The sequence below is a fragment of the Podarcis vaucheri genome (assembly GCF_965113315.1).
Source record: "Podarcis vaucheri genome assembly, chromosome: 7".
In the NCBI taxonomy this organism is placed as follows: domain Eukaryota; kingdom Metazoa; phylum Chordata; class Lepidosauria; order Squamata; family Lacertidae; genus Podarcis; species Podarcis vaucheri.
The window spans coordinates 66,296,816-66,321,631 of record NC_138765.1 but is presented as its reverse complement, the minus strand read 5'-3'; the positions used below and the strand labels follow the sequence as shown (position 1 = coordinate 66,321,631).

At 48.3% G+C, this 24,816-nt stretch overlaps 1 protein-coding gene across 5 annotated transcripts in view; it reads right to left on the bottom strand.

Moving 5' to 3' along the window:
- The window catches only part of PHC2 (polyhomeotic homolog 2), a 63,423-nt gene that overhangs the window by 17,336 nt on the left and 21,271 nt on the right, over positions 1-24,816 (bottom strand). For 3 of the 5 annotated variants that reach the window (XM_082233401.1, XM_082233404.1, XM_082233403.1), the window contains exons 3-9: positions 17,742-17,900; positions 13,112-13,189; positions 12,760-12,924; positions 10,507-10,656; positions 9,914-10,241; positions 7,661-8,082; positions 6,035-6,212 (exon numbers count right to left, since the gene is read on the bottom strand). In XM_082233401.1, coding sequence (XP_082089527.1) covers positions 6,035-6,212; positions 7,661-8,082; positions 9,914-10,241; positions 10,507-10,656; positions 12,760-12,924; positions 13,112-13,189; positions 17,742-17,900 — 1,480 coding nt within the window. Of the gene's footprint in view, positions 1-6,034; positions 6,213-7,660; positions 8,083-9,913; positions 10,242-10,506; positions 10,657-12,759; positions 12,925-13,111; positions 13,190-17,741; positions 17,901-24,375; positions 24,588-24,816 lie in introns of those variants that run through there. The other 2 variants (XM_082233405.1, XM_082233402.1) reach the window with 2 other exon arrangements.

Genomic DNA, 24,816 nt, shown 5'->3' with positions numbered 1-24,816 from the left:
CCATTGGGGACTGAACCTGGGACTTTCTGCATGGAGAGCAGGTGCTCTAACCATTGAGCAACTGCGCCCTTCCCAATCAGCTTGCTGCCTTGTCAGCAAAAGCGCCTTTCGTTTTCAAAGATTTGCCACCGCTCTGCCTTACTTCTGCTTTTTAAAAGACAAACAAAAAGCTAAATGACTGTTGATAGAAGTCAATGGGAAGAGCTATTCAGCCAAATTACATAAATCTACGTAATCAAACATTTCTGGAAAGTGCAATAATTCATTTCATTTTTTTATTTTTAAAAAAGTTGCTTGGTTTCACAACAGCAGCTAACCAATTTTATGGCTGCAGGGAGGGAAAGCATAGTTCGACTGAAATATTTATAAAGCAATATTCTTTTTTGCGATCCAACTGTGCTTCAGAGAACGCAACTGTTGTTTGGTAGCATTTAACAAGTCAACTGACCAAATCCTTTTTCTCTTTGCAAACCGCTTTGAGCTTTTTTAAAAACAAACAAACAAACTATCAATGAACCACCAAAGGCCCACTTGTACTCCAAAGCAGCTAACATCGCATTAAACGTTCAGCGGAGCAAGGGAGGGAAACCTGTGGCCCTGCAGATGTTGCCTCCAGGCTCCTGACCAGCATGCTCAATAGTCAGGGATGGTGGGGGTTGGGTGTGTGTCCAGCACAGGTAAATGCATGTAGCTTAGTGGTAGAACATTGCCTTGTATGCAAAAGGTCCCAATTTAATGGCACTTCCAGGTAGAACTGGGAGAGACTCCTCCCTGAAACCATGGAGAGCCACTGCTGTCAATCAGTGCAGACAATATTGAGCTAGATGGACCAAGGCAGTTTTCCACAAGTCTTCCAGCCCTGCAAAGGAGAATTAAATTTAGGGGATTAAACTCTCTCACACTCATTGTAAGACACAGGAGAGACCCCGAGTGCCCTCCACAAGGCATTCCAAGTCTGGAATCCTGGGAGCAAACCCCACTAAACTCGACAGGACTTGCTTCCAAGAAAACAGGACCGTACTGTTAATGTCTTGTGGATTGGCGGAGGTAGCACTAGACTCCACAACTCTGGAGAGCTGAGCTGAGAGCCCACCTCCTGCACATGTTTCCTGGGCAGCTTGCGCCCAGCTTTGGCTCTGCTGCTGCCCTCAGTCTGCAGTCTCACCAAAATCAGGACCCATCCCCAACTGGCTGAAATCAGCTCCAACCCTCAACCGCAAAACAGGAGCTCGTGCATGCTTCTTCTAACTTGACAGGCCAGCCCTCAGTCCCCTTGGGAATCAGTGGGATTAATGTGCAGTTTAAGTACCCCGTGGCTTAGCCATACAGCCAGATCTGATTCAAGAAGTTCAGTGGGGCTTACCCCTGAGTAATCATGATGCAAACTGCAAGCCTGGGGGGAGGGCAGGGTGACGCGGCTGCAAATATTCCTTAAACCCATGCTTAGCCCACTTTTATTTAAAAGCAGACATGCAACACACTTACAGGTTGATGGTGAAGCAATATAGATTGAATTCATTTTCCATCATTTGAGAGCTGAATTTCAGAAGGGGAGAAAAGATTTGGCCAGACTTACTGGTACTTTCCCAACATGATGGCATCAGGCTATATTTTCTACCATGCCTTCCTGCCTCCGGATTATTCCAGTGCCCAACCTCAACCCCAGGGGGACTCCTACTACTGGGGGGGGGAGCTGTTATCCCAGAACAGCCCCTCCTAAAGGGGAAAGTAAGGTAGGAAAGAGCCCCACTGGATCCAAGGCTCATAGAGGCCTGAGTTCACCTTTCCAACAACACTGGATGATCCTGGAAGTCATCCAAGGCAACAAGAGAAGAAGATCACACACTCCACGGGCTGTCAAATAGACTGCCCCTGGATATGGAGGTTCTACTGAGCTGTAACAGTTAATTGCACGATTCTAGACAGCTTTACTAGGAGGCCCATGAGTAGCGTGAGGGAGAGGTCAGAGAGTCAGACTAGGACCTGGACCAGGGTTCAAATCCCCACTCAGCCATGAAGCTGACTGGATAGCCTTGGGCCAGTCACTGCCGCTCAGCCTAACCTGCCTCATACGGTTGTTGTGAGGTTAAAATGAAGAGGGAGTGCCCTGCACGCCACCTTGAACTCTTTGGAGAAGGTCAGGTATAAATGCTATCAACTGAACAATGGAGCTGACCCCCAAGCCTTACACTCTAGAAAAACAACTCTTACGATAAATAAAAATTACCCCCATAATATTTAGAAGGGAGTTGAGGGAACTCCCTCTTTCTTTGCCTCTAAACCCTGCACAGCCAAGCAATTCCAAACAACACCCTACTTACCCGTCACTTTGACAACAGCCCCTCTCCACCACAAACCCGGGCACAAAGGTCTATTATCTATTTTTGACACACACAACCCCCATCCAAAAAAGGAAACCTCCAATCGCTCCCGCTGAGTGTTTTCCCTTTGGGGACCAGCCCCACTTTCTTGGACTTGGCAACCGTGGATGGGAGAAATATCGTTAATAACAAACAAACAGAGAAGTCTCCACCCCCACCCCCACCCGCCCGCCGCTAACCTGAGTCTCAAGCGCAACAGCAGCAACTCCAAGTCCCATCGGAGGGCGAAGGAACAAAGGCCCCGCGTCCCCGCCGGAGCCCTTACCGTGGCGAGGGCAGCCGGGCACGGCGGCAGGCCGAGGCAGCCTCCGGACTCCCGCCACGCAGCATCGGGAGTGGGGTGGGGGGGGGGAGAGGCCGGAACAAAGCGGGCAGAGTCGCGCTCCGCCTCGGCCGCGCTGAGCACCTGTTCGCCCCGGGAGAGGGAGGCGCGCGCGGCGGTGCCAAAAGGGTCCCCTGCTCCGTGCGCCCTGGGCGCGTGTCAAAACGCGCGCCGCTGCGCCCCCCCGGGCCTTCCTTCCTGGCTCGCTGGCTCGGGCCGCGCTCTCGCCGCGTCCGGGCTGTCCGGGGAAGGGGAAGCGCAAACAATGCCGCCCGCCGAGGGTGGAGAGGGGGGAGCGGGGGCAGCAGAGGCAGCAGCTGCTGGCCAGCCTCCGCCTCCTTCTGCTCCGCCGCCTCCTGTTTCCCAGGATTGGCTGCGCCAAGAGCCTCCGCCTCCCCGAGCGCGCCTCGGCGGCAGGGAAGGGCTGAGGCCGCAGCCTCCGGAGTGGGGGGCGGGGGAAGGAGGGCTGAGCGGCAGCCGCGGGAGGAGCAACCCAGTCTCCAGTTCCCAGCAACGGATGGCAAGATGCCCCAGAGAGCGGGGACTGGGGGGCTCTCCAGATTTTAAAATTTTATTCATTACATATATAGATCATTTTTCCTGCAAGGTGGTGTACCAACTTGCCCTCTTTTGGGGGCGGAAAGATTTCATTTCTCTTCATAATGTATTTGAATACCACTTTGGGTTGTTGTTTTTAGAACAGCAATCTAGCAGTGTATACATTTTATGGGATCACAGATATTGTGATATTAGTAAAGGAAAAATGTCGTTTTTGAAATTTCCATTTTATAATGTGTATAACATGGAACCGTTATAACAACAAATGAAAAATTAAAAGATGAACAACAAAACTATAAAGTGGGCACAGAGGAGGAGTACAGCCACACATGGGTTAAAATAACAAAGTCTGAGCAAAGAATATTAGATATCTGATTATCAGCTCCCTCCCCCTTTTCTCCCCACAACAACCCTGTAAGGGAGGCAAGACTGATATACTGGTTGCCGCAAGGTGACTCCGTGAGCCTTGTGGCTGAGTGGGGATCCAAACCCTTGCTCTCCCTGGTCTTAGAATCCACCACACTAACCACTACACTTGCTCTCTAGATATTGGGGGAGGGGGGGTCCTAGCAGACATGAAAATTCAGCTCCTCATTCAACTAACAGGATGCTACTGACATCTGGGGAATCCGTGCTGGCTTTTTGTTGTTGTTGTTGTTTATGCAAAAATCACTCTCACTCTCAGTCACTCACTGCTTCCTTTTTTTTTTTTTTTTTTGACTAGTGCTGAAAAAATAATGGAAAGTGGAAAATCTCTCTCTCTCTCTCTCTCTCTCTATCTCTAGTTTCCACTTTCCATTATTTTTTCAGCACTGGACACACAAAAAAGGAAGCAGTGAGAGGGACTGAGAGTGAGAGTGATTTTTGAGCAGCTGGGGGGGGAAAGCAGGTGTGTGCTTGTGTGGCCCACCCCCCACCCCACAAAGGGTCTGCGGAAGAGAGGGGAGCAGCAGGAGCTGGCCATTGTTCCGGGGGGGGGGCGGAATATCCAAGCACCCCCTCCTCTCCCTTGGCCCAAATGCAGATGTGGGGCTCCCGTTCCCCAAAGGAGAAAAGGTTTGCTCCATTTAACTTGATTGAAGGGAATGTGCAGCCAGGTCAAAGATCCAGCTGCAGAGCCTTTTGTCTCTGCAGCAGGCAGGCGGCAAGGGCCTCCCCTCCAGCTTCCCAAGAGTGCAAACAAAAAAAAGAGGGGGCGATCGAACCCTCCCCTCCCCATGGAACTGGGACAAAAAGCAGGCGGGATCAAGTACTACTATGCAAAGATGATGGAGGGAGGCAGGGAGGGAACAAACATTTTCCCTTCTCCAAAACAAGCCCATGCCGAGGGGGACATAAAAGCAGCCCTGCCAGGGTTGGAAGACAATAGCCTTAGAATCTCAGAGTAGGAAGGAATCCCAAGGGTCATCTAGTGCAACCCCCTGCAATGCAGGAATCACAGCTAAGGAATCCCTGGCAGGTGGCCCTTCAGATATTTAAATATGGATCCATCATGTCACATTTCAAAGTTCTCTTCTCCAGGCTAAACACACTCAACTTCTCATGAGACTTGGGTCTCCAGGTCCCCTCAGGAAGCCTAAACCAGTTCTCCTGGTAGAACCAGGTGGGGCAAGCTAAGGAAATTTCAGTTTTTATGGCTTATGGGTGGGGGAATGGAAAACGTGTCTCTCAGAACACTAAAAAAAAACAGCCCTTGGATCATCAGCTCAGCTCCTCTTTCCTCAACAACAACCATCTTCCAAGAATGCACACAATGCCACCCGCACATTTCCATAGCCAGGGGACTAGAAACTTGATCTTTCAAAAGGGAAGCTGAATTTCAAAATTGTCTGAGAAAAGAGCTCCAGCCATCTCTGTGTAAATCAACCTGCTGCCTTCCTGGTATTTTGGACTACAGCTCCCATCATCCACAGAGAAGAAGGCATAGATGTTCCTGAACTAGGTGGTATCTCCCTAAGGATTCCATACAGTCCAGGATCAACATCCATTCCGTGCACTTCCAGAATTTTTTTATTGGGAGGTGGGGTCTAATCTCAAAGAATACTCTGATTATCTTTTACGTTCATCAAGAGGCAAGTTTCTAGTCCCTGAGGTCAGCAATGATAAAACACTGAAAGGGGGAAATTTCAGTAGCTGGGGGCAAGTAGGGTTTCCAACACTTTCTGGTACAGGGAGAAGATACGAGGGTTTGGGGTGCTCTCCAGCACTGTGCCCCTTTCCCAATCAACCAAATCTTAAGAACGACATTAAGCCAAACCACGTACAGAATACATATCAATTAATTCAGCTTGTAGAATTCACCTTTCCTTAAAAAAACATCAAACCAAGATGGGCTTTGTCTCATCCAGGATACCACTTTCTACAGCAGCCAACAAATAGCGTGCTCCCCCACTGCTTGATTCTCTGCAACTGGTACTCAGAGATAGACTGCTCCTGAACACAGAGGCTCCCTTGGAGCCATCATTGCAAACTGCCCACGATTTGGAGCAGCACTCATAACCCCACAACAACAGATAGGAACGTACAGCGCCACACTGCCCCTGAGTGCCTATTCAGAAGCACTCCTTGGGATTCAGAGCATTGCTGCAGGCAGAGGCAAGTAGAGTTTGACAACCTTCTCCCTCCCGCTGGAGATTGCAATAAGAAAAACACACCTCTCCGGTTCCTTTTAAAGCAACCCTGCAGCAGAGGAAGGGCTGCAAAGATACACACACACACACACACACACACACACACAGGCAGCACATTTTCCTCCCCCCAAAAGACTCCTTACCGTGAGGCGGGGTGGTCCCAGTGCCCTCAGAGGCCTGCTGCTCAGGAGGGGCCGCCAGAGGTGGCGTCGTCAAGGCGCCCTGGGGTGGGAGTAGGGGCTGGGCGACTCGTGACTCTGCCGGGGGCTTCTCTGCAGGAAACGGGTCTTTCCTGGAATTCTCCTGGTTGCTGAGTGGCGGCTGCAGAGGAAGGACGAGAGAAGCGAGGGAGGAAAACATCAAGAGCAGGGGGAAATAAGAGGCCCCTGCTTGCCCTGCTGCAGAGGTCTATCTGCTGGAGTTGACGGGAACTGAACCCGGGACCTGCCACGGGCAGAGCACAACCTCAACCCCCTGAAACTGCAGGCTTAGATGCACTGTTGTTTTGCAGGCATTTTGCCCATCAGAGTGTTTAGTACTTTGCAGAGAAGTGTCACTCCCTAACCATAATGGGAGACAAGCAGACAGGAGATCTGGAGCGGGGAGGAACTCAGGGGGCACCCCCCACAGCTTGCCAGGGGTCTAGCTACTGGGACAGAGTTCACACCAGGCTGCCAAAGGCAGAAAATCAAGTGTGGACGGGAGCCCCTGTGGAAGCAGCAACCCCTTCAGAGGCAACGGGGCAAGCAGCTCTCCCCAAAGGACATCAGAACAGAGGTGCACTTCATTTGTATTAAAAACTGGGCTTTTAGTGCCACGTCTCAAGCCCTCTGGAATCCATGCCCAGCTGAAATTAGACAGGCGTCTCAGAATCATAGCCTTCCCCGAGGCATAACCCAGTCATTTATGAAATTAGAATTGTAACTCTGTAGAAATGTTGTTGTTTTTTTGTTGTTTTTTTGGTAATGTATTGAATTCCTATGCTACACACTGCTTTCATGGCCTCATTAAGTGGTTTCCTAATATGTAAAACTAAATAAATAAAACCAAGAACAGCTCTACTTGATCAGGGCCAAAAAGGGCCTATCTAAGTCCTGCATCCTGTTTTCACAGTGGCCAACCAGATGCCTAAAGAGGGAAGCCCACAGGCTTCCAGTGGTTGTTGCCCATTATCTGGTATTCAGAGGTAGACTGCCTGCAGATGTGGAGGCTCCGCTATCACAACAAGCATCCATGAGAAGAGCTCTGTTGGATAAGGGGAAGAGTAGCCTGAGCCTTTCTGAGGGAAACCCAAAGCTAAAAACCCGAAGCTAAAAAGGGAGTCAGGGTTTGCCCAACCCACCGAAGACATTCCCCTTGCTCTGGGATGTTTTTGTGTGATTCGCAATGAGCTGAGGCGAGGGTGGGGCACTTCCAGCCCAGAGGCTTGCTCAGGCCCGACATGAGTTCTGAATTTGGCCCATGGGCCCGTTGCCCAAACCACAGCCACCCGTCCCACATGCAAAGCAGCTTGCCATCGCTCCGAAGCCTGTTTGCAAGCAGCTTATACCAAAACCACTTGCAAGTGGGTTCCCAAAAGACAAGCCCCTTTTGAGTCGTCACCTGGCCTCATAAGGGTGACAGGTAGGTGATGGACAGGTGTGTGGCCCTGCCCACCTGCCCAAGGTAGCCTGCCTTGGGAGGAAAGGCTGGGGGGAGGAAGGATCCAGTTCCACCCCTCTGCCCCAGTCCTCACCCCAAAACGAATGCCCCCCAGAGGTCCAACTCACTGTTCCAACAGCTGGCTGTAGTTGAAGGATGACGGCCGAGGTGTGCTGGAACTTGCGCTGGCCGGTGTGGTTGGGGCAGCCGGTGGGTCTGGCTGGGGAGCCACCTTCCAGCCTCTGGGCCCCCAGCGCTGGGGTCCCAGAGGGATGCGGGGTGTGCTGCTGCGAGGGCTGGCTGGCAGCGGGCTTGTGCTGGCTGGGGGCCTGGCAGGCTGGCAGACTGGTAGCGGGTGCCTGGTTCTGCGAGGGCCCTTGGGCTTGCAGGCTGGGGGGCGCCCCGAGGCTGGGGGTCGGCGGAGGGGGGACCTGCAGCTGCGGAGGCCTAGGCTGGAGGGGTTGATGTGGGTGTTGCTGCTGGATCACAAATTGGTGCTGGATTGGCTTCTGCTGTTGCAACAGCTGGTGGGTCTGTAGCTGGGAATATGCTGGAGGGGAGAAAGGGGCCAGTTAACTAATGCCATTCCAGATGCCCTTTAAATCACCACCATCAAAATAAGCCAAAGATAAATAACACAAAGAAATACTGTATCAGCAGGTTGAAAGCAGCATAAGGTTGCACATTGTAACAGAACTTGTCATTCCAATAAAATGCCAATTTCCCCATAAACCTGGTCCATATGTTGTTGTTTTTTTAATAGGTTAGTCAGAGTTACTGTGGACCCAATTTTCTCAAGCCATCAGATTTATTTTTACTGGAGGAAATCAAACAACATGGTATAAAATTTTTTAGTATCAATCTGTTTGATTTGCTTCTGTGAGATAAAAATGAATTAATAAAAATAACAGAATAAAAAAAGTGTGATATATCCACTTTATATTAGGTTAGTAAAGTACTTAAGACTGTTTGGAAATCTTGATTTCTCATTGTCCTGTGGCTAGGGGAGTCCTGTGTTTCTGCATTTGTGGTATACAAGAAAAAATCCCACCAAACATCATAGAAGTTTTCAAGGTCCCTCCTGTCTCTGGCAGCACAAATTTTTATGCTAGAGGGAAAGCCCGCGAGCCCTGTAAGGTTTTCCATGTGAAGGCAACTGAGGTTCATGCCAGTGTCCATGCCTAGAGTTCCCGAGAGCTGAAAATTCCTGCAGATATACATCCTCATAGACCCCTCTCTAGCTAGCATCCAGATGAGCAAGGAGCATTATCAGAGTTCAAGGACGCAGCCTAGCCAGGAGAAAACACTCCAGGAGGAAGCAAAGCAAAATCGGTGAGCTATAAAGTGAGTCAGGAGCAGCCCATAAATAACAGCAAAAGCGGAGAGAAGCTCTTTGCCCCAGAGTTGCCGAGAGCGGCTAGGAGACCCCTACAGAAGTGACAATTCCCAGAGCGGTTTAACAATCCCTCTTAGAGTAATAGAGTTGGAAGGGATCACAAGGGTCACCTGGTCCAAACCCCTGCAATGCAGGAATCCTTGGTTCAACATGGGGCTCAAAAGTGTGACCCTGATATTGTGAGTCTCATGCTCTACCAACTGAGCCATCTCACATGGAATTCTGAAAAATATAGTAATACTAATATAATCACCAGCCAGTTACTAATAAGCGCAAGAAGCAGTCACCAGGTTCCTTGGAACAGCCTTTACCAATCCGCATCCCATCCAGGCGTTCTGGGCAACGACTCCCATCCGTTGCCACCCAAAACATCTGGAAGGTATCCGGGGTGGCAAAGGCTGCCTTAAGAGCTTAAGAAATATTACAGTACAGTGGTACCTCGGGTTAAGTACGTAATTCGTTCTGGAGGTCCGTACTTAACCTGAAACTGTTCTTAACCTGAGGTACTATTTCTGGGTTAGCGGAGTCTGTAACCTGAAGCATGTGTAACCTGAAGCGTATGTAACCCGAGGTACCACTGTATGATGAATTCGTGAGCAGGATTCGAACTATGAACCACAGTAGGAATTAAGAGATTATTGTATGGTGAGTATGACATAACCATGCAGCAAGGATGCAGCGAGGGAAAAAAATTAAAAACACAATGGAAAATGGGAGGGGGAGTCAGGGAAAAAACAAAGAAAAATTTACTATGTTTCGGTATTTATGAAATTGTTGTTGCGTTTTTTTTTAAAAAAAGAGTCAACTCTAGATGGTTTCTCACTCACCCCTCATTCGGGTGTGGTTCTCAAAAATAAACCCCCAGCCCCAGAAGCAGGGCAAGGGGGCAGCTGACAACCCCCTTCTGCTACTCCACACCCCCAACTTTGCTCTGTCCCCCCCCCCCCCGTGGCTCAGTCCATCGGAGACAGGGCCAGTGCCTCACCTGGGGCAATGAGCGGGTGAGTCGTGGAGGAGGTCACCGTCCGGTTTGTGGAGCCGCCCCGCCCGTCCAGATTCCCAGCTCCCCCGCTGCTGCTGCCACCTCCGCCACCCCCCTCTCCTTTCCGAAGATGCTCTGGGGCGTGTTCGGAAACGCCCGCCTTGCCACCAGGAGCCTGCCCAGCCGTCTTGCCCTGAGTAGCCGGAGAGGAGGTGGAGTGGCTGGTGTTGCTCGGGGTGGGCTTCATGGCCAATGTGGGGAGCTGCTGGCTCAGGGAGGGAGCCAGCCCCTGAGCGGCTGCCTGCTGGGTGCGGAGAGATGAGTTTTGTACCTGCAACAAGATGGGAGAAGAAGAGAGCTCAGCTGCAGAAGCCTGGTCTACCCACAGAGCCTGCAGTACTGTCTACACCAACCGGCAGCAGCGCCCCAAGGTTTTACACCTGGAGGGGGTCTCTCCCAAAAGCTGGGGGTTGAACCCGAGACCTTGTGCATGCAAATCACGCGCCTTAAAACAGTGAGCTGAGGCTTCCCTGTCCTTCTTTCTCCCTGCTAAAACCGCAGAGACACACCCAGACCCTCGCCCTCCTGGTTCTTACCTGAGCTGTGGTGGTGGGTGGCTGGGTGGTGGTGGCCCCCTCGGGCTGCACCGCAGCAACTGTGGCCGTGGGCGTGAAGATGAGCTGCGGGGAGAGAGGGAGAGCACGGCCTAGGCTCCTAGCTACTTGCACAAGGTTACTCTGCTGAGCCTGGAAATCACAGGAAACGGGTCCCCTTATACATCACCCGTTGCCGTCCCAGCAGAGAGATCACAGCGTGGGGGGGGCTGGGGGTGGAGCAGCCCCAGGAAACCACAACCATGCAGGACAGAGGGGAGGGATGCACCAAGGAGCATGCTCAAGGACTCCATGCGTTGGGGACCAGGTTCAACGTCCTTGTCTTAATTTACAAAGCCCTGAACAACTCAGGGATCACCCGAAACCTTCTATCCCAGCTAGATCACCAAGATAATCTGCTGGAGCATTGTTGGCCATTTCCTGATTTCGCAAAGTTTGTTTGACAACCATGAGAAACCAAGCCTTTAGTGTCACCAGCCCAGTCCTATGGAACTGCCTGCCACTGGAGATTCAGCAAGCGCCTTCTGCTTCAACTTGTAAACGCCTGCTGAATACTTTTCTATTCCATCACGTCTATGAAGGAAGTTAAGAATACATCTTTCCATAATAGCTGATTTCTGATTTCAACTTTTTAATATGGCACTTACTGTATGGTTTTTTAGGTACTACTGTTGTAAACTACTCAAATATTTTTTTGTGCATAGCGGTATATACTTTCATATTATGTATAAATATAGTGGTTGCCTCTGAACTTTGGAACACTCACTGTCCAAATTCAAACCACAGTTTATTCCATTTTAAGAGCATTTTCCCAACTGTTAATTTCTGCATTATATCTGAGCCACTTCAAGAAATATGGTGGACTACAATGAAAGCTTAGCACTCATTTCTGTGTTATTTGCAAATTGTTCCCCCCCCCCGAAGCAAATTACACTGAAATAAGAGCTAAACTTGCCCTTATGTAAAAGCTCATATGTATCACAGAAATTAACTGTTAGGGGAAAGTCGGGAAAATGGAATAAACTGCCACGTGAAGGGAGCCACAGTCTGTGTATGGGAACTTCTGAATGGGCCTCACTGCAAAACCATGCTCTCGAGAGACTCGGAACCAATTCCGACACCCTCCACCACCTTCTCCATACCACCACCACATCAAAACTGCAGGAAAACCTGAATTACTGCATTGCACACCATGTGGGCCTTCTCTTGCGCTAGATCTGGAAGCGGCATTTAGCGCAGAATGCTGCAGCACGGTTGATGACAGGAGTGAGGCCTTCTCAGCATATAACAACCACACTCAGAAATCTACACTGGGGGGTTGCCAATTTGCTACCAGGCAAAGTTCAAGGTGTTACTACAGTGGTACCTCTGGTTATGAACTTAATTCGTTCTGGAGGTCCGTTCTTAACCTGAAACTGTTCTTAACCTGAGGTACCACTTTAGCTAATAGGGCCTCCCACTGCTGCTGCACCGCCAGCGCACGATTTCTGTTCTCATCCTGAGGTAAATTCTTAACCCGAGGTACTACTTCCAGGTTAGCAGTGTCTGTAACCCGAGGTTTTTGTAACCTGAGGTGTTTGTAACCCGAGGTACCACTGTATTAGTATATAAAGCCCTTAACCTGGGACCAGTATACCTGTGAGGTTGCCTTACTCCTGCTTCAATCAGTGGTGCTGGCACTGGTACATGTACCCCGTAAGACCCACATTTGTAAGGAAGTCATATTTTAGAGAGGCAGACCCTACCCTCTGGAACTCCCTGCCTATTGATGTCAGCCAGGCACCTTCGTTGTACTCTATCCGGCATCTACTAAAAACAATTTTGTTTCAGCAATCCTCCCCAGAAATGTGGATGTGAGGTTTAATCTGTTTTTAGTTTATTGTTGCTTTTATCTTTTGAACGTTTTAAAGAACTGTTTTCTACTGATCATTTTCTTTTTTAAAACTCTCAATGTAAATCGCTTTTGAGGGTATTTCTTTTTTCAACCGACAGGTGGTGTGTAATTCTATTAAATAAAAAAATAAAACGCTCAGGCTGGTGTAGAATGGGCAGAAGAATTGCCAGGGTGGTACCCAAAAGAGCAAGGTTGTTTCAGCACCACCAGGATGCTGTTCCCTTCCCAGAGCCTCCCCAGATGTACCAGTAAGGCACACACCATCTCCCAATAGGCTGTCAGCTCCCCTGGAGGTACCCAGCTGGCAAAAACAGGGGATTCAAGGTGCTTTGCCAACTTACCATCTGAGCCCGCAGGTACATCTGGGCCTGGCTAGCTGTCAGGGTGGGGCTGCTGGCGTTGCCCAGGAGTACGGCTTGCTGGGCTATGCCAGAGGCGGCCGCCGAGTTCACGCCCTGGGCCCGGTTGATCAGCTGGGCGGCAGCTGGGGACGTTGCCAGGTTTATCTGGGATTGGGTGGGGAGGAGAGGGAAGACAGAAAGTGGTGCAGTGAATCTGGATGACGGCATGGAGGAGGAGATGGGGACAGGCCCATCGGCACCTGCAAAAGTGGAGCGCATCAGGCCCCAGCTCTGTGGGGCAACAGAAACCCCACAGCAGCCCTGCAGAGAGAGGGGCAGACTCAAGGCTTACCGTGGACTGCTGAGGCGGGGTCTGCGTGGGCCCATTGTTGCTGGACGAGGTATTCTGCCTGTTGGCTGCCAGACTTGCCTGGAAGGGCAAGCAGAGGGGGAATTAAGCAGAAATCAGACATACTGAATCCATATAGCTGTGAATCCTGCAATGTGGGGGCTTGGACTAGATGACTCTATGATAAGAACATTTGCCCATTTACTTCACCAGTCGGCAGAGGCTCTCCATGGTTTCTGGTGTGGGGCGTTCCCAGCCCTATACCAAGGCTTGAACCCAGGACCTTCCCAGGGTCAGAATGTAAGAAGAGAGCTTGCTGGATCAGACCAAAGGGGGCACATCTAGTCCAGGATCCTGAACCAACAGATGCCCCAATGTGAAATCTGCAAGAGCCCTCTCCCCTCCTGTTTGTGTCAGTTTTGGAGACATTATAAAAGGAAATTTAAAAAAAAATCTTAATGAACATAAATGACATGTACCTTATTTTCCCAATGCGCCTTGAGACCTTTTGTTGCACAAAGGAACTAACAAATGAAATTACTATTCTTATCATTAATAGTTTTAATAAGAATGGCAATGTGGATGTGTGAACGACCCAGTATAAATGATCCACTGCTCATGTACTATTCTTGCATTTTAAAAAGTTATTTGTTTCCATTTCATAAACTGTATATGCTGCTCAATCGTAAGAACCACAAAGCAGTTCACAGAAAGTATGAAACAATAAAATTATAAACAAAAACAACCTCAAAAACAGATATGTAATAAATTCAAAGAATGGTTAAAATCAAAGATAAACTAAAAAATAGATTAAAGCACATGTCAGGTTCTATATACCTGAACAGGCTTGGCGAAACAAAAATGGTTTTTTGCAGGTGCCTAAAAGAGGATGGCAAAGGCACCTGCCTGGGGTCAGTAGGCAGGGAGTTCCAAGGTGTGGGGGCCACCACACTAAGAGATAGATTTCTTAAAAATGCAGAACCCTATGTGGCATCTGTATCAGTGCCAGTTGATAAGATAACGATTTTTTTAAATCTCGTGAAGATAAAAAAACAAACAAAGGCGACTTCCTGACATCCATTACATGCATCAAATACATTCTGAAAGAAAAACAACTCGCCAGTCTGGAGGGACCCTTTGCTATTATGCAATTAATCATAGAATTGTAGAGTTGGAATTGGACCTCAAGGGTCATCTAGCCCAACGGCTGGTTAATTTAATTATTATGCATTTAACAGTTGAAATACTTTATTGTCACTTGTACAACTTGTATACAGTGAGATTGCACGAGCACCCCACCCCCCCACTCAGCTCTCTTAGTCTTAAGTCCCCTAGTTTACTGACGCACACCCACCAAACCCAAAAGTCGGCTGCTCTGTTGTTATCTTTACCCTGTTGGTGTGACTAATCATGCTTCTATATCTTCTGCCCAAGGGCAGGAGATTAAGAAAGTGCTGGCCAGGGTGTGAATCATCCCTGAGAATTTTCCTCACTCTCCTGAGACAACCTTCTTCGGCAATGTCATCCAGTGGATTCACAGGACAGCCCATAATATCTTGTGCTGTATTCACCACCCTCTGTAGGCACTGCCTATCAGTTGATGTCAAACCAGCATACCACACCGTGATGCATTATGAAAGATCACTTTCTATTATGGACTAGTAGAAGGAGATCATCAAATGTTGATTGACATCGTTCTTCCGCAATACTCTGAGGAGATGGAGTCTCTGTTGAGCTTTCTTAACCACCTGGGTTGTATTGATTTTCCAAGTAAGGCCTTCACTGAGATAAACTCCTAGGAATTTAAAAGAAGAGACTCTCTCCAGACAGCCCTCCCCGATGTACAGCGGGGCTAGTTCTCCTCTCTTCCTCCGAAAGTCCAACACCATCTCCTTTGTCTTGCTGATATTTAGGTGCAAGTTGTTCCCTAGGCACCATGTAGATATTTTTTTGGACTTCTCCTCTATACGCTGATTCATCTCCACCTGTTATTAAACCCATTATGGTGGTGTCATCCGCAAACTTAATAATTGCAGTAGACGGGTCAGATGATGCACAATCGTATGTATACAATGAATACAGCTAGGGACTTAGCACACATCCCTGTGGTGTGCCAGTGCAGATTTTTAAGGAATTAGATGTCACATGTCCAATCCTCACTGTTTGTGTCCGATCTATCAGAAAGTCTTTAATCCAGTCACAGATGGTAGGAGAAAGGTTCATGTCAGTCAGCTTTTTAATGAGGATGTCTGGAAGGATGGCATTAAAAGCCGAGCTATAACACTGGTCAACAACAAATTTGTTGTCTGCATTTTTTCAGTTGATTGAGAATGAATCTGATGCGCTGAATCCAAAAATCACATTGGTTTTGCTCAATCAGGTCAAGTTTTTGAGCTATGGCCACGTGTCTTTTTTTTACGTTTTTGTTCACATGTACGCTTGTGTGGAGCATTTTATAAGAAGTTAGTGGGGGTAAAATGCCATGCCGAATAATTGTTTTGATTGGAAATGATTATTTTAATGACAAGAAGTATTCAGGTCCGATAGTTCTGGGTGATTATGTCGAAAAGGGATCAGTTTGAAGTCATAAAACCTCAAAATCTTCCATAAATTGGTGCGGCAAAGCATGAAGTTATTTTGGTATTAAACTTGGTGACCAGGATAAAGCTTGGGCGCCATACATGGTGTGCAAGGCATGCCCCGAGACTCTACGTGGGTGGACCAATGGCAAGAGGAGTCTGAACTTTGGAATTCCCATGGTTTGGAGGAAGCTGACAAACCATGTCACTGACTGCTACTTCTGCGCTGTTGATGTGACTGGGATCAACAAAAAGAAGCGGAGCAGCCTCAAGTATCCTGATCTTCAATCAGCACGTCATCCTGTAGCTCATTGTGATGAAATTCCAGTGCCTATCTTCGGAGAACTTCCTGACATTAGTGACGAAGATGCCTCCAGTGTTGAAGGACATGAAGAAGAAGAAGTGGTTCTTGAAGATGATGCTCCACATCCATTTTCCCAAAAGGAGTTGAATGATCTAGTTCGCGACCTCAGCTTGTCAAAGGACTCTGCCGAACTGTTGGCATCCAGATTGAAGGGGAAAAAACCTCCTCTCTGACAGTGCTCGCATCAGCTTCTTCCGCAATAAGGCATCAAGAGTACCTCCGTTTTTTCTCGGAAGAGAAGGACTTGGTGTACTGTGCAGATATTGCACAGCTTCTGCTCAAGCTTGGAGTGCCACAGTACGAACCCAAAGATTGGAGACTGTTCATTGACAGCAGCAAGCGATCACTGAAATGTGTTCTGCTACACAATGGCAACCAGTTTGCCTCTATACCCCGGCTCACTCGAGTACACTGAAGGAGAACTATGAAGCGGTGAAGTATGTGCTGGAGAAAATTGGTTATAATCAGCATAAGTGGTTTATTCGTGTTGACCTGAAGATGGTGAACTTTTTGTTGGAACAACAGTCTGGCTTCACCAAGTACCCATGTTTTCTGTGTATGTGGGATAGTAGGGACTGTGCTCAGCATTACACGAAGGACTGGCCTGTGCGGGAGGAATTGGTGCCTTGCAAAAAAAGGAACGTCATCAACGACCCTCTGGTGGACAGAGACAGAATACTCTTCCCACCGCTGCACATCAAGCTCGGCTTAATCAAGCAGTTCACCAAGGCTCTGGACAAGGATGGTGACTGCTTCACTTACTTGTGCCAGGCTTTTCCAGGATTGACCATGGAGAAGTTGAAAGCTGGCATCTTTGACAGTCCTCAGATCTGTCAGCTCATCAGAGATCCAGAGTTCGGAAACTCAATGAACGAAGTGGAACTGGAAGCGTGGAAGGCATTTGTTCTGGTAGTGAAGAACTTTCTTGGCAACAATAAGGCCAGAAACTACGCAGAACTTGTTAACAACATGCTGACTGCTTTCAGAAACCTGGGCTGCAACATGAGCGTCAAGATGCACTACCTATTTTCACATCTGGACCGGTTTCCTGAGAACCTGGGTTCAATGAGTGATGAGCAGGGGGAGAGATTCCATCAGGACATGAAAGAGATGGAGACCAGGTATCAGGGTCGCTGGGACACAGTCATGATGGCTGACTACTGTTGGACTCTGAAGAGAGATCTCCCTGCCGCTGAGCATTCCAGGAGTTCCAAGAAACGGAAGTTCAAGCCCTGAAGTTTGAAAAACGGTGAAGCAACATGCAATTTACGTGTACTTACCTTTATCAATGCCCACCATTCAGTTTACAGTAATCAATGTTTCTATCAGGTAATCAACATATGTTGTTGGAAAAACATTTTTTTCTCTTGAAAACATATTTAGGCTGATATGTGTTGACAAAAATCAGCTGATAATGCCACAAAAATGTAATCGGTTTTGTCACAAGATCTGATTTTTTTTCAAATCAACATAGCACAAAAACCTGACCTGATGGAGAGAAACGGATGCCATTTCCTGATTCAGCAGTGCAAAGATACCCTAAATCAACTGTAGAAATATAGACAACATTCAAAAAGTAAAAAATTGTTGCCCAGTGTAATCAATAAACAACATCCTGGCATAGACCTCCCCCCAAAAAAACCAATACGACCACCTTCCTTGCCCTCTCCCACTGGCCCGAAAGGCCTACCTGCTGGACGGCAGCCAAGCTCTGGAGCTGGGTGCTGCTGAGGTGCTGTTGCTGCAGGGCTGCTGTCTGGAGCATGAGGTGCTGCTGCTGGGCGGCATACATCTGCTGCAGGTATTGTGCGGCTGTGTTGGGCTGGCGGTGCAAGGCCTGCTGGATCACCTGCGGGGAGAAGGACAGCAGGCCGTGAACAAAGACCCAAATAAGAGGAATTCTTTATCAGGGCTGCAGCTGGGAAGGGAAAGGGTTACCCCCCCCCCCTGTGTAGAGGGGAAACAGGTCACATTCACACCATAAGATTAAATAACTATGAAGACACTTCAAAAGTCACGGCTTCTTCCCCCAGAGGATTCTGGGAGCTGGAGTTTGTTAAGGGTGCTGAGCATTGTTAGGAGACCCACTTGCACAGCTACAATTCCCAGAGTTCCCTAGGAAGAAGGATTTTTGGCTGATTTTGGCCTTATATTCATTTATTTATAATCTTATTTTTCACACACACAAAAAAAGCTTTGCAAATTCTTAACATGGACCTAAATTTACTTTATCCATTGACTTCCCGTCCTCCCCTTCCATGGTTTTCATATCACCCTTGAATGCTGTATATTTCTCATACGCTATTCTATACATCCATTTTAACCTATGTATCTTAATAATGAACGCCGTCACTCGTATTTCGAGTCCTGCTCATGTTTTCATCTCGCTATAGTAACTCTTTGAATATTCAATAAAAGGTCTCCCGTCCTCGATGAATTTCCCCCCATTTTGGTCTCTATAATCTTTTGCTGTTAATCCCGCTGGTTCTGCATTCTGATCTACGGCCTTTTAAATGTGTTTGGGAGGGGGTTCCTGCAGCTGGCAAAAGGCGGGTTCTAAATATCATAATAACCATGGTATATAAAGTCACACCATTGGTCTGTCTGAGCATTGTGGCCACCCTGACGGACAGCTGCTCTCTCCAGGGTCCCAAGGCAGAGAGACAGGCAGAAACCTTTCCCAGCCCAGCAACCCAAGATCCTTTTAGAACCGAAAATGACTCCAGGGTGGGGAAAGTGTGCAACTCCACTGAGCTAAGGGACCCTCCCCAAAAGGCTGTGTGCGCACCATGTGGGATGGGGGAGTTAAGTGCAAACGCAGCTGTGGGCAAAACGGTTTCCCACCCCCACAGAAAAAATAAGGGGGGTGAATAGAGTCTGGGAAATTCAAGCCCCAGGGAAAGCATTACCACACCAGGCGTGAAAGCAGCATGTAATCTACATTCAAAGCAATTTGCCACATGGTGGAAGGAGAGGAGAGATGCACTGTCACACATTGGGTTGGGGGGGCACAAATCCCACCCCCAGCCCTGCGAGCTAAAAGCTGGAGGCACTTTTATGCTCAGAAAGGATTTCTGCGGAGGATGCTTAAGAATTATTATGCGTGCACACACCCACACACACATTAATTCAGTATAAAATTACAAAACAAAAAGTATGAAAACAAATTTGCCCCCGAAAGAAAACTTAGACCTCATATTGCTGCCCAAGAATATGTGGACTCAGACTACTGCAGAGAAAAGAACTGTCAAGTTATGTGCTTCTAAGAGTGAGGAAAACCTCAGAAATTTCTGCACTGTTTTGTGGAATTCCATTTCTTACGTGCCAAATACAACCAAATTGCGAAATTTGGCTTTTCTGCTTTTATCTTATCTCCATTATCTGCTCTACCTTTATTTGGAAAACGCAACCTGTGTATTGCTCCTGTATTATGTTTTGTAACATTTGGGGGATTTTGTTTGTATTTTTTGCAATTTTGATGTTACATTAATGAAAAACTACACACACACACTCTAAAAAAACCCACCAAGATCACTGATCCAGGAGGGCATTAGAACATTTAAGGCGAGCTCCAGCATTGAGCCCACAAATCTGATGGGTTCCAAAACCCTCCAGGAGGTTGGGGAGCAGAAAGAGACACCCTGTTTGCACAAGCAGGAAGTTTGCTCCACAAGCAGGACAGCACAGTAGGATCTCACCCAGAAATGCAAATCATTAAAACTGCAAAACAACAACAACAGAACCCTAAGCAAGTCTGAAATTCACATTTAAAGGGTAATCAACGATGAGTTGAGTGCAACAGAAAACAGCAACCTTCTCACTGACACACATCGCAGAATACAAAAACAAGGATATTCACACTGGAGGGAGACCTATTTACTGAGCTGATAAATAAATCAAGACACTAGAAACTACAAAATTTGCGAAGAGACAGAAATCCTCACACTTGCTCTATAAAATAGAAAGTGTGGGATATTCCCTCCTGTTAATAAAATTAAGAGTACCACCAACCTAAAGAAAAATTTCTTACAGCTATGAAAATATGAAGCCAATATACTGTGTGTGTGTGTTATATTTTGTCATAATAATGCAGATCCAATATATTTTCATCTATCTATCTATCTATCTATCTATCTATCTATCTATCATCTTGAGAATGACAGAATAAAGGTTTGGATGGGAGTTTAAATACCTCATAGTATTGCCAAGCTTCCACCGAAAGGAGCAGTTTTTTTGGGGGGGGGGAGGTCAAAGGTTAACCGGCATCAGCAAGGGTCTTGAGAACTTTGACCTTGCAGAGAATTTCCAAGCTGCCTGCAAGGAACGAAATCCTCCATCCATCATTTCTGCCCTCTGCCAGCATTCATGGATACCCCAGGGAGTCTTAAGCAAACCTTTTGGGCACTCCCCACAGCCCCTTCCTTGCTGGGGGGGGGGGGGCAATAGTGCTAAAGCAATAAATAATAAAAAAACAGCTCATCGGAAGCTTCCTTTTTTAAAAAGAAAGACTTATGTGCACCCAAAACAAGCACCCCAAGGAGCTCCAGGGGCATGGCAGACAGTTCTGAAGTTGTTGTAAACAAAAATCTGCAATTTTTCCCTTATGGGTTATCCAAGAGCCCATATAGAGTCCTTGCGTAGGTTCCCTATTGGTAGGAGAAAATAACAGAGGCCAGCCAGAGAATATTGAGAAGCAAAGCAGCTAGTAAGCCTGATCTTTATTAATCTGTTGCAACAGGGTGCTCCCCTCACACGCAGGAAAGGAGGAGGAACCCAGAACCAAGGTGTGCCCGTCCTTATAAAGGTAAAGGGACCCCTGACCATTAGGTCCAGTCGTGACCGACTCTGGGGTTGCGGCGCTCATCTTGCTTTATTGGCCGAGGGAGCCGGCGTACAGCTTCTGGGTCATGTGGCCATCATGACTAAGCTGCTTCTGGCGAACCAGAGCAGCGCACGAAAACGCCGTTTACCTTCCCGCCGGAGAAGTACCTATTTATCTACTTGCACTTTGATGTGCTTTCGAACTGCTAGGGTTGGCAGTAGCAGGGACCAAGCAATGGGAGCTCACCCCATCGTGGAGATTCGAACCTCCGACTTTCTGATGGGCAAGTCCTAGGCTCTGTGGTTTAACCCACAGCGCCACCCGCATCCCTGCCCGTCCTTATATAGACATTTTAAATTGCCCGCCCTGGAGTCCAAGACCACTCCCAGAAACATCATACATACATCACAGAAGGGGTGTAACCCAAGACCAGCCCCCACATCATAGCTGTCAAGTGTCCCTTATTTGAAGGGACAGTCCCTTATTCCAGCGCCATGTCCCGCTGCTGTCCCTTATTGATGGATGTCCCTTAAATGTCCCTTAAATGATGTCCCTTAAATTTCAAATGAAGCAGCTCCTCTCCCTCCTTCCCTGCCGGCCAGGGAGGAGGGAGGCTCCAACTGTGTTGCTTGGCTGTGTTGCTCACCCAATAAGAAGTCTAAGAACGACTGGGGGGTGGAGCTTGAATGCCTTTTGTGTGGCTAGTTAATGCAAGCTGTGGAGGTTTTTGAATGCTGGATGCCATTTTGTTGCACGTGGAAGTGGAGGAAGTGGAGAGGGAAAAGGTTTTCTCCCTCTCCCCATCACACCAGAATTCGTGGACATCCAATGAAGCTGAATGTCGGAAGTTTCAGGAGAGGTAAAAAGACAGGACTTCTCTATGCAGCACGTAGTTAAACTAGGAAATTCCCTCCCACTGGTGGCAGTGAGGGTCACCAACTTGGATGGCTTTAAAAGAGGATGGGATAAATTCATGGAGAAGGTTGTCCGCGGCTATAGCTACAATGGCTCTGCTCTGCCTCCACGGTCAGAGGCAGCAATGCTTTTGAATCCCAGTTGCTGTGAATCACAGGAGGGGGTGGGCACTGTTGTACTCAGGTCCTGTTTGTGGGCTTCCCAACTGGGGCATCTGGTTGGCCACTGTGATAACAGGATGCTTCTCCATCTATTTACAGAGGCTGCCTGACATGGCTGATTTGGGGCATCAGTGTGGGATAAGGGAAGGAGCAGAATTGAGCAAATAAAACGGGCTACTTCATCCCATAGCAAACCTCTTTCCGACTTTTTGCAATGTCACCTCCATATCTGCAGCTGCCGCCTACAAACCAGCCTTTGCAGACATAAAGTGGACTAGAAACTTGCCTCAAAAATTAAACCAGAACAAAAACAAAGACCCTCACCAAACGGCAACTTCACTAGAGAGCCAAAGGTGCGAATGGGGCATATTTCAACCCAGAAACACAGCCAAAGCTGAGGACAGACTTTCCCAGCCTCCTCCCACCCCCACCCTACCCCAGGGGTGTGATATACTTCACAAGTGAGCCCCACAAAACACAGGCACAAGCAAGCAGGCAAGAAAGCTGTAGACACAGCTACACAAACAACCTGGATCTTTAGCTCTGCAACAATAACAGTAATAAACCTTCCTCCCCTGGAAGCATCAACATAAATGGCTTGGGGGACCATGACCTTTTCCCACCCTTATAACCCCCCATCAAGGAAAGAATCACATGAGGGTTGCCCCTTTGGTTCCCTTCCAACTCTACAATGCTACAATTCCCACAAACACCATCTCTCCTGGCAAGATACAACAATGATTTAGTGGGCAGAGTACATAGGAAACTGCTGTGATAGGAATTTTGAGGGCTTAGATATATGTTAAATGTTCATAAGTGTATCAACCAAGCACGTACATAGATCAGCACAGGAAGACCGACCTGGAACCATTCTTGATTCCCAAACTGTCCCAAAAACTGACCAAATGTTTTTTTCTGCAAGGTCAAAGGAAAATGGAAAAGCCTCCCCATTGTTTTTTCCTTCACAAATCCTGTCTTAAGGATATGTCTGTGTTTGAATAGGGTGAGCCTGTGACCTGAACTAAGTATTTATCATTACTAAGTATTTATCATTACAAAAGACTGGCCAGGCTCCCCAGGGTATCCAATCAAGTAAGCAGGCAATCCAATCAAGTGACCATTAAACAGGTAACCTGTCAGACAAGATAAACAAGTCACTCAGATTTCTGTTTTAGACCACCTTTTCTGTGATGTAGGTATGTGGGGGGTGGTCTTGGGTTACACCCCTTTTGTGATTATGGATGATGTATGGTGGTCTTGAGCTCCAGGGCAGGGAATTTAAAATGTCTTTATAAGGCCTTGCGCGCGCCATTGTTCTGGGTTCCTCCTCCTTTCCTGCGTGTGAGGGGAGACCCTGTTGATCAATAAAGACCAGGCTTACTAGCTGCTTTGCTTCTCCATATTCTCTGGCTGGCCTCTATTATTTTCTCCTACCAATAGGGAACCTATGTAAGGACTCTATATGGGCTCTTGGAAACCCCATAAGGGAAAAGGGGCAGATTTTGTTTACAACACTGCCTTCCCCTGAGCCAAACTGTTGGGTCCATCTAGCTCAGGACTGTCTACACTGACTGGCAGAGGCTGTCCGGGATTTCAGGTAGGGAATCTTTTCCACCTCTACCTGGAGATGCTGTTGGGGATGGAACCTGGGACCTTCTGTATGCAAAGCAGAGGCTCCATCACTGGGCTCCATCCCTTCCCCATTTGCAAGATACCGCGGAGCTTAAAATAGGAAGGCCAATTCCCCCCCCCCTCACTTTTAGGGCACAGAGCTACTTCCCTGCAGCAGTTGCAAGCCTGGGAAGGCAACAAAAGCAAGGAAAGGGCTGAGGGGAGGACCTTTTCCCAGCATCTCCACCATCTTGTGGCAAAGAGTTCCATAGGATGGTGTGGCCTGGCATGAAAACACCCCCCCCAAAAAAAAAAAACAACCACACAACCCCAACCCTTTTGTTCCTAGGACCTGGGAGAGACCAGGGTTCAAATCGCCACTTGGCCATGAAGCTCACTGGATGACCTTTGGCCAATCACTCGCTCTTCCCTCACAACGTTGTTGTGGAGTTTAATTGAGAATTTGGACCTGAGAGACCAAGGTTCAAATCTCCACTTGGCCATGAAGCTCACTCAGGGGCCAGTCACCGCCTCTTTCAGCAAAAACCACCACATATGCCACCTTGAGCTCCTTGAGAAAAAACAAATGGCCTATAAATGCAATAAAATAAATAAACAAACTCTCTTGGAGCAGGCAGGGAACCACATTTGTGCTTCCAATGCTCACCACCCCCAAACTGGTGGGAGATGCTGGACTCTGGCAGCTTCCAAGCTAAGCGAGGGGACCCCATTCCACCCTTTCCACCCCCCAGAATCAGGCAGTCTTCTGGGCAGAGAAGCTGTCGAAAGGTCTTGCAGAAAATGAGGGTACTTACGCCCCGCGGGGAAGACCCAAGACAGCTGGGCCTCTTCAAAGACTCCGGGATGAGAGGCCTCGGACGATGGGTGGCCCAGGAGGGTGAAGAGGCAGGCAGACCCAGCAGCAAAAGCTAAGAGCCTCTTTGCACAAGGAGATCCTAACACACAGCTTTGGGGGACATGATACTCAAAAGGACGAAGGGAGTTCTCCTGCCCAGCCCCCTTGCTGCCATCCACGCCCCCAATTCCTCTGGCCCCAGATTTTCCCCGCTTTCCAGAGGCTGTCTCCAGGAAATCCCCGCCTCCCTGGGTGAAGACAAAGGTGACCCTTGGCCTTTGGCCTCCGACCCCCACGAGCAAGGGGGGCGGGGAGCTGGAGAGGCGGCCCAGGATAAAGTTTCCATTCAGCACCTCGCAAGGATGCAGGACAATCCGAAGCGCAGTTCGCTTCCCATCCA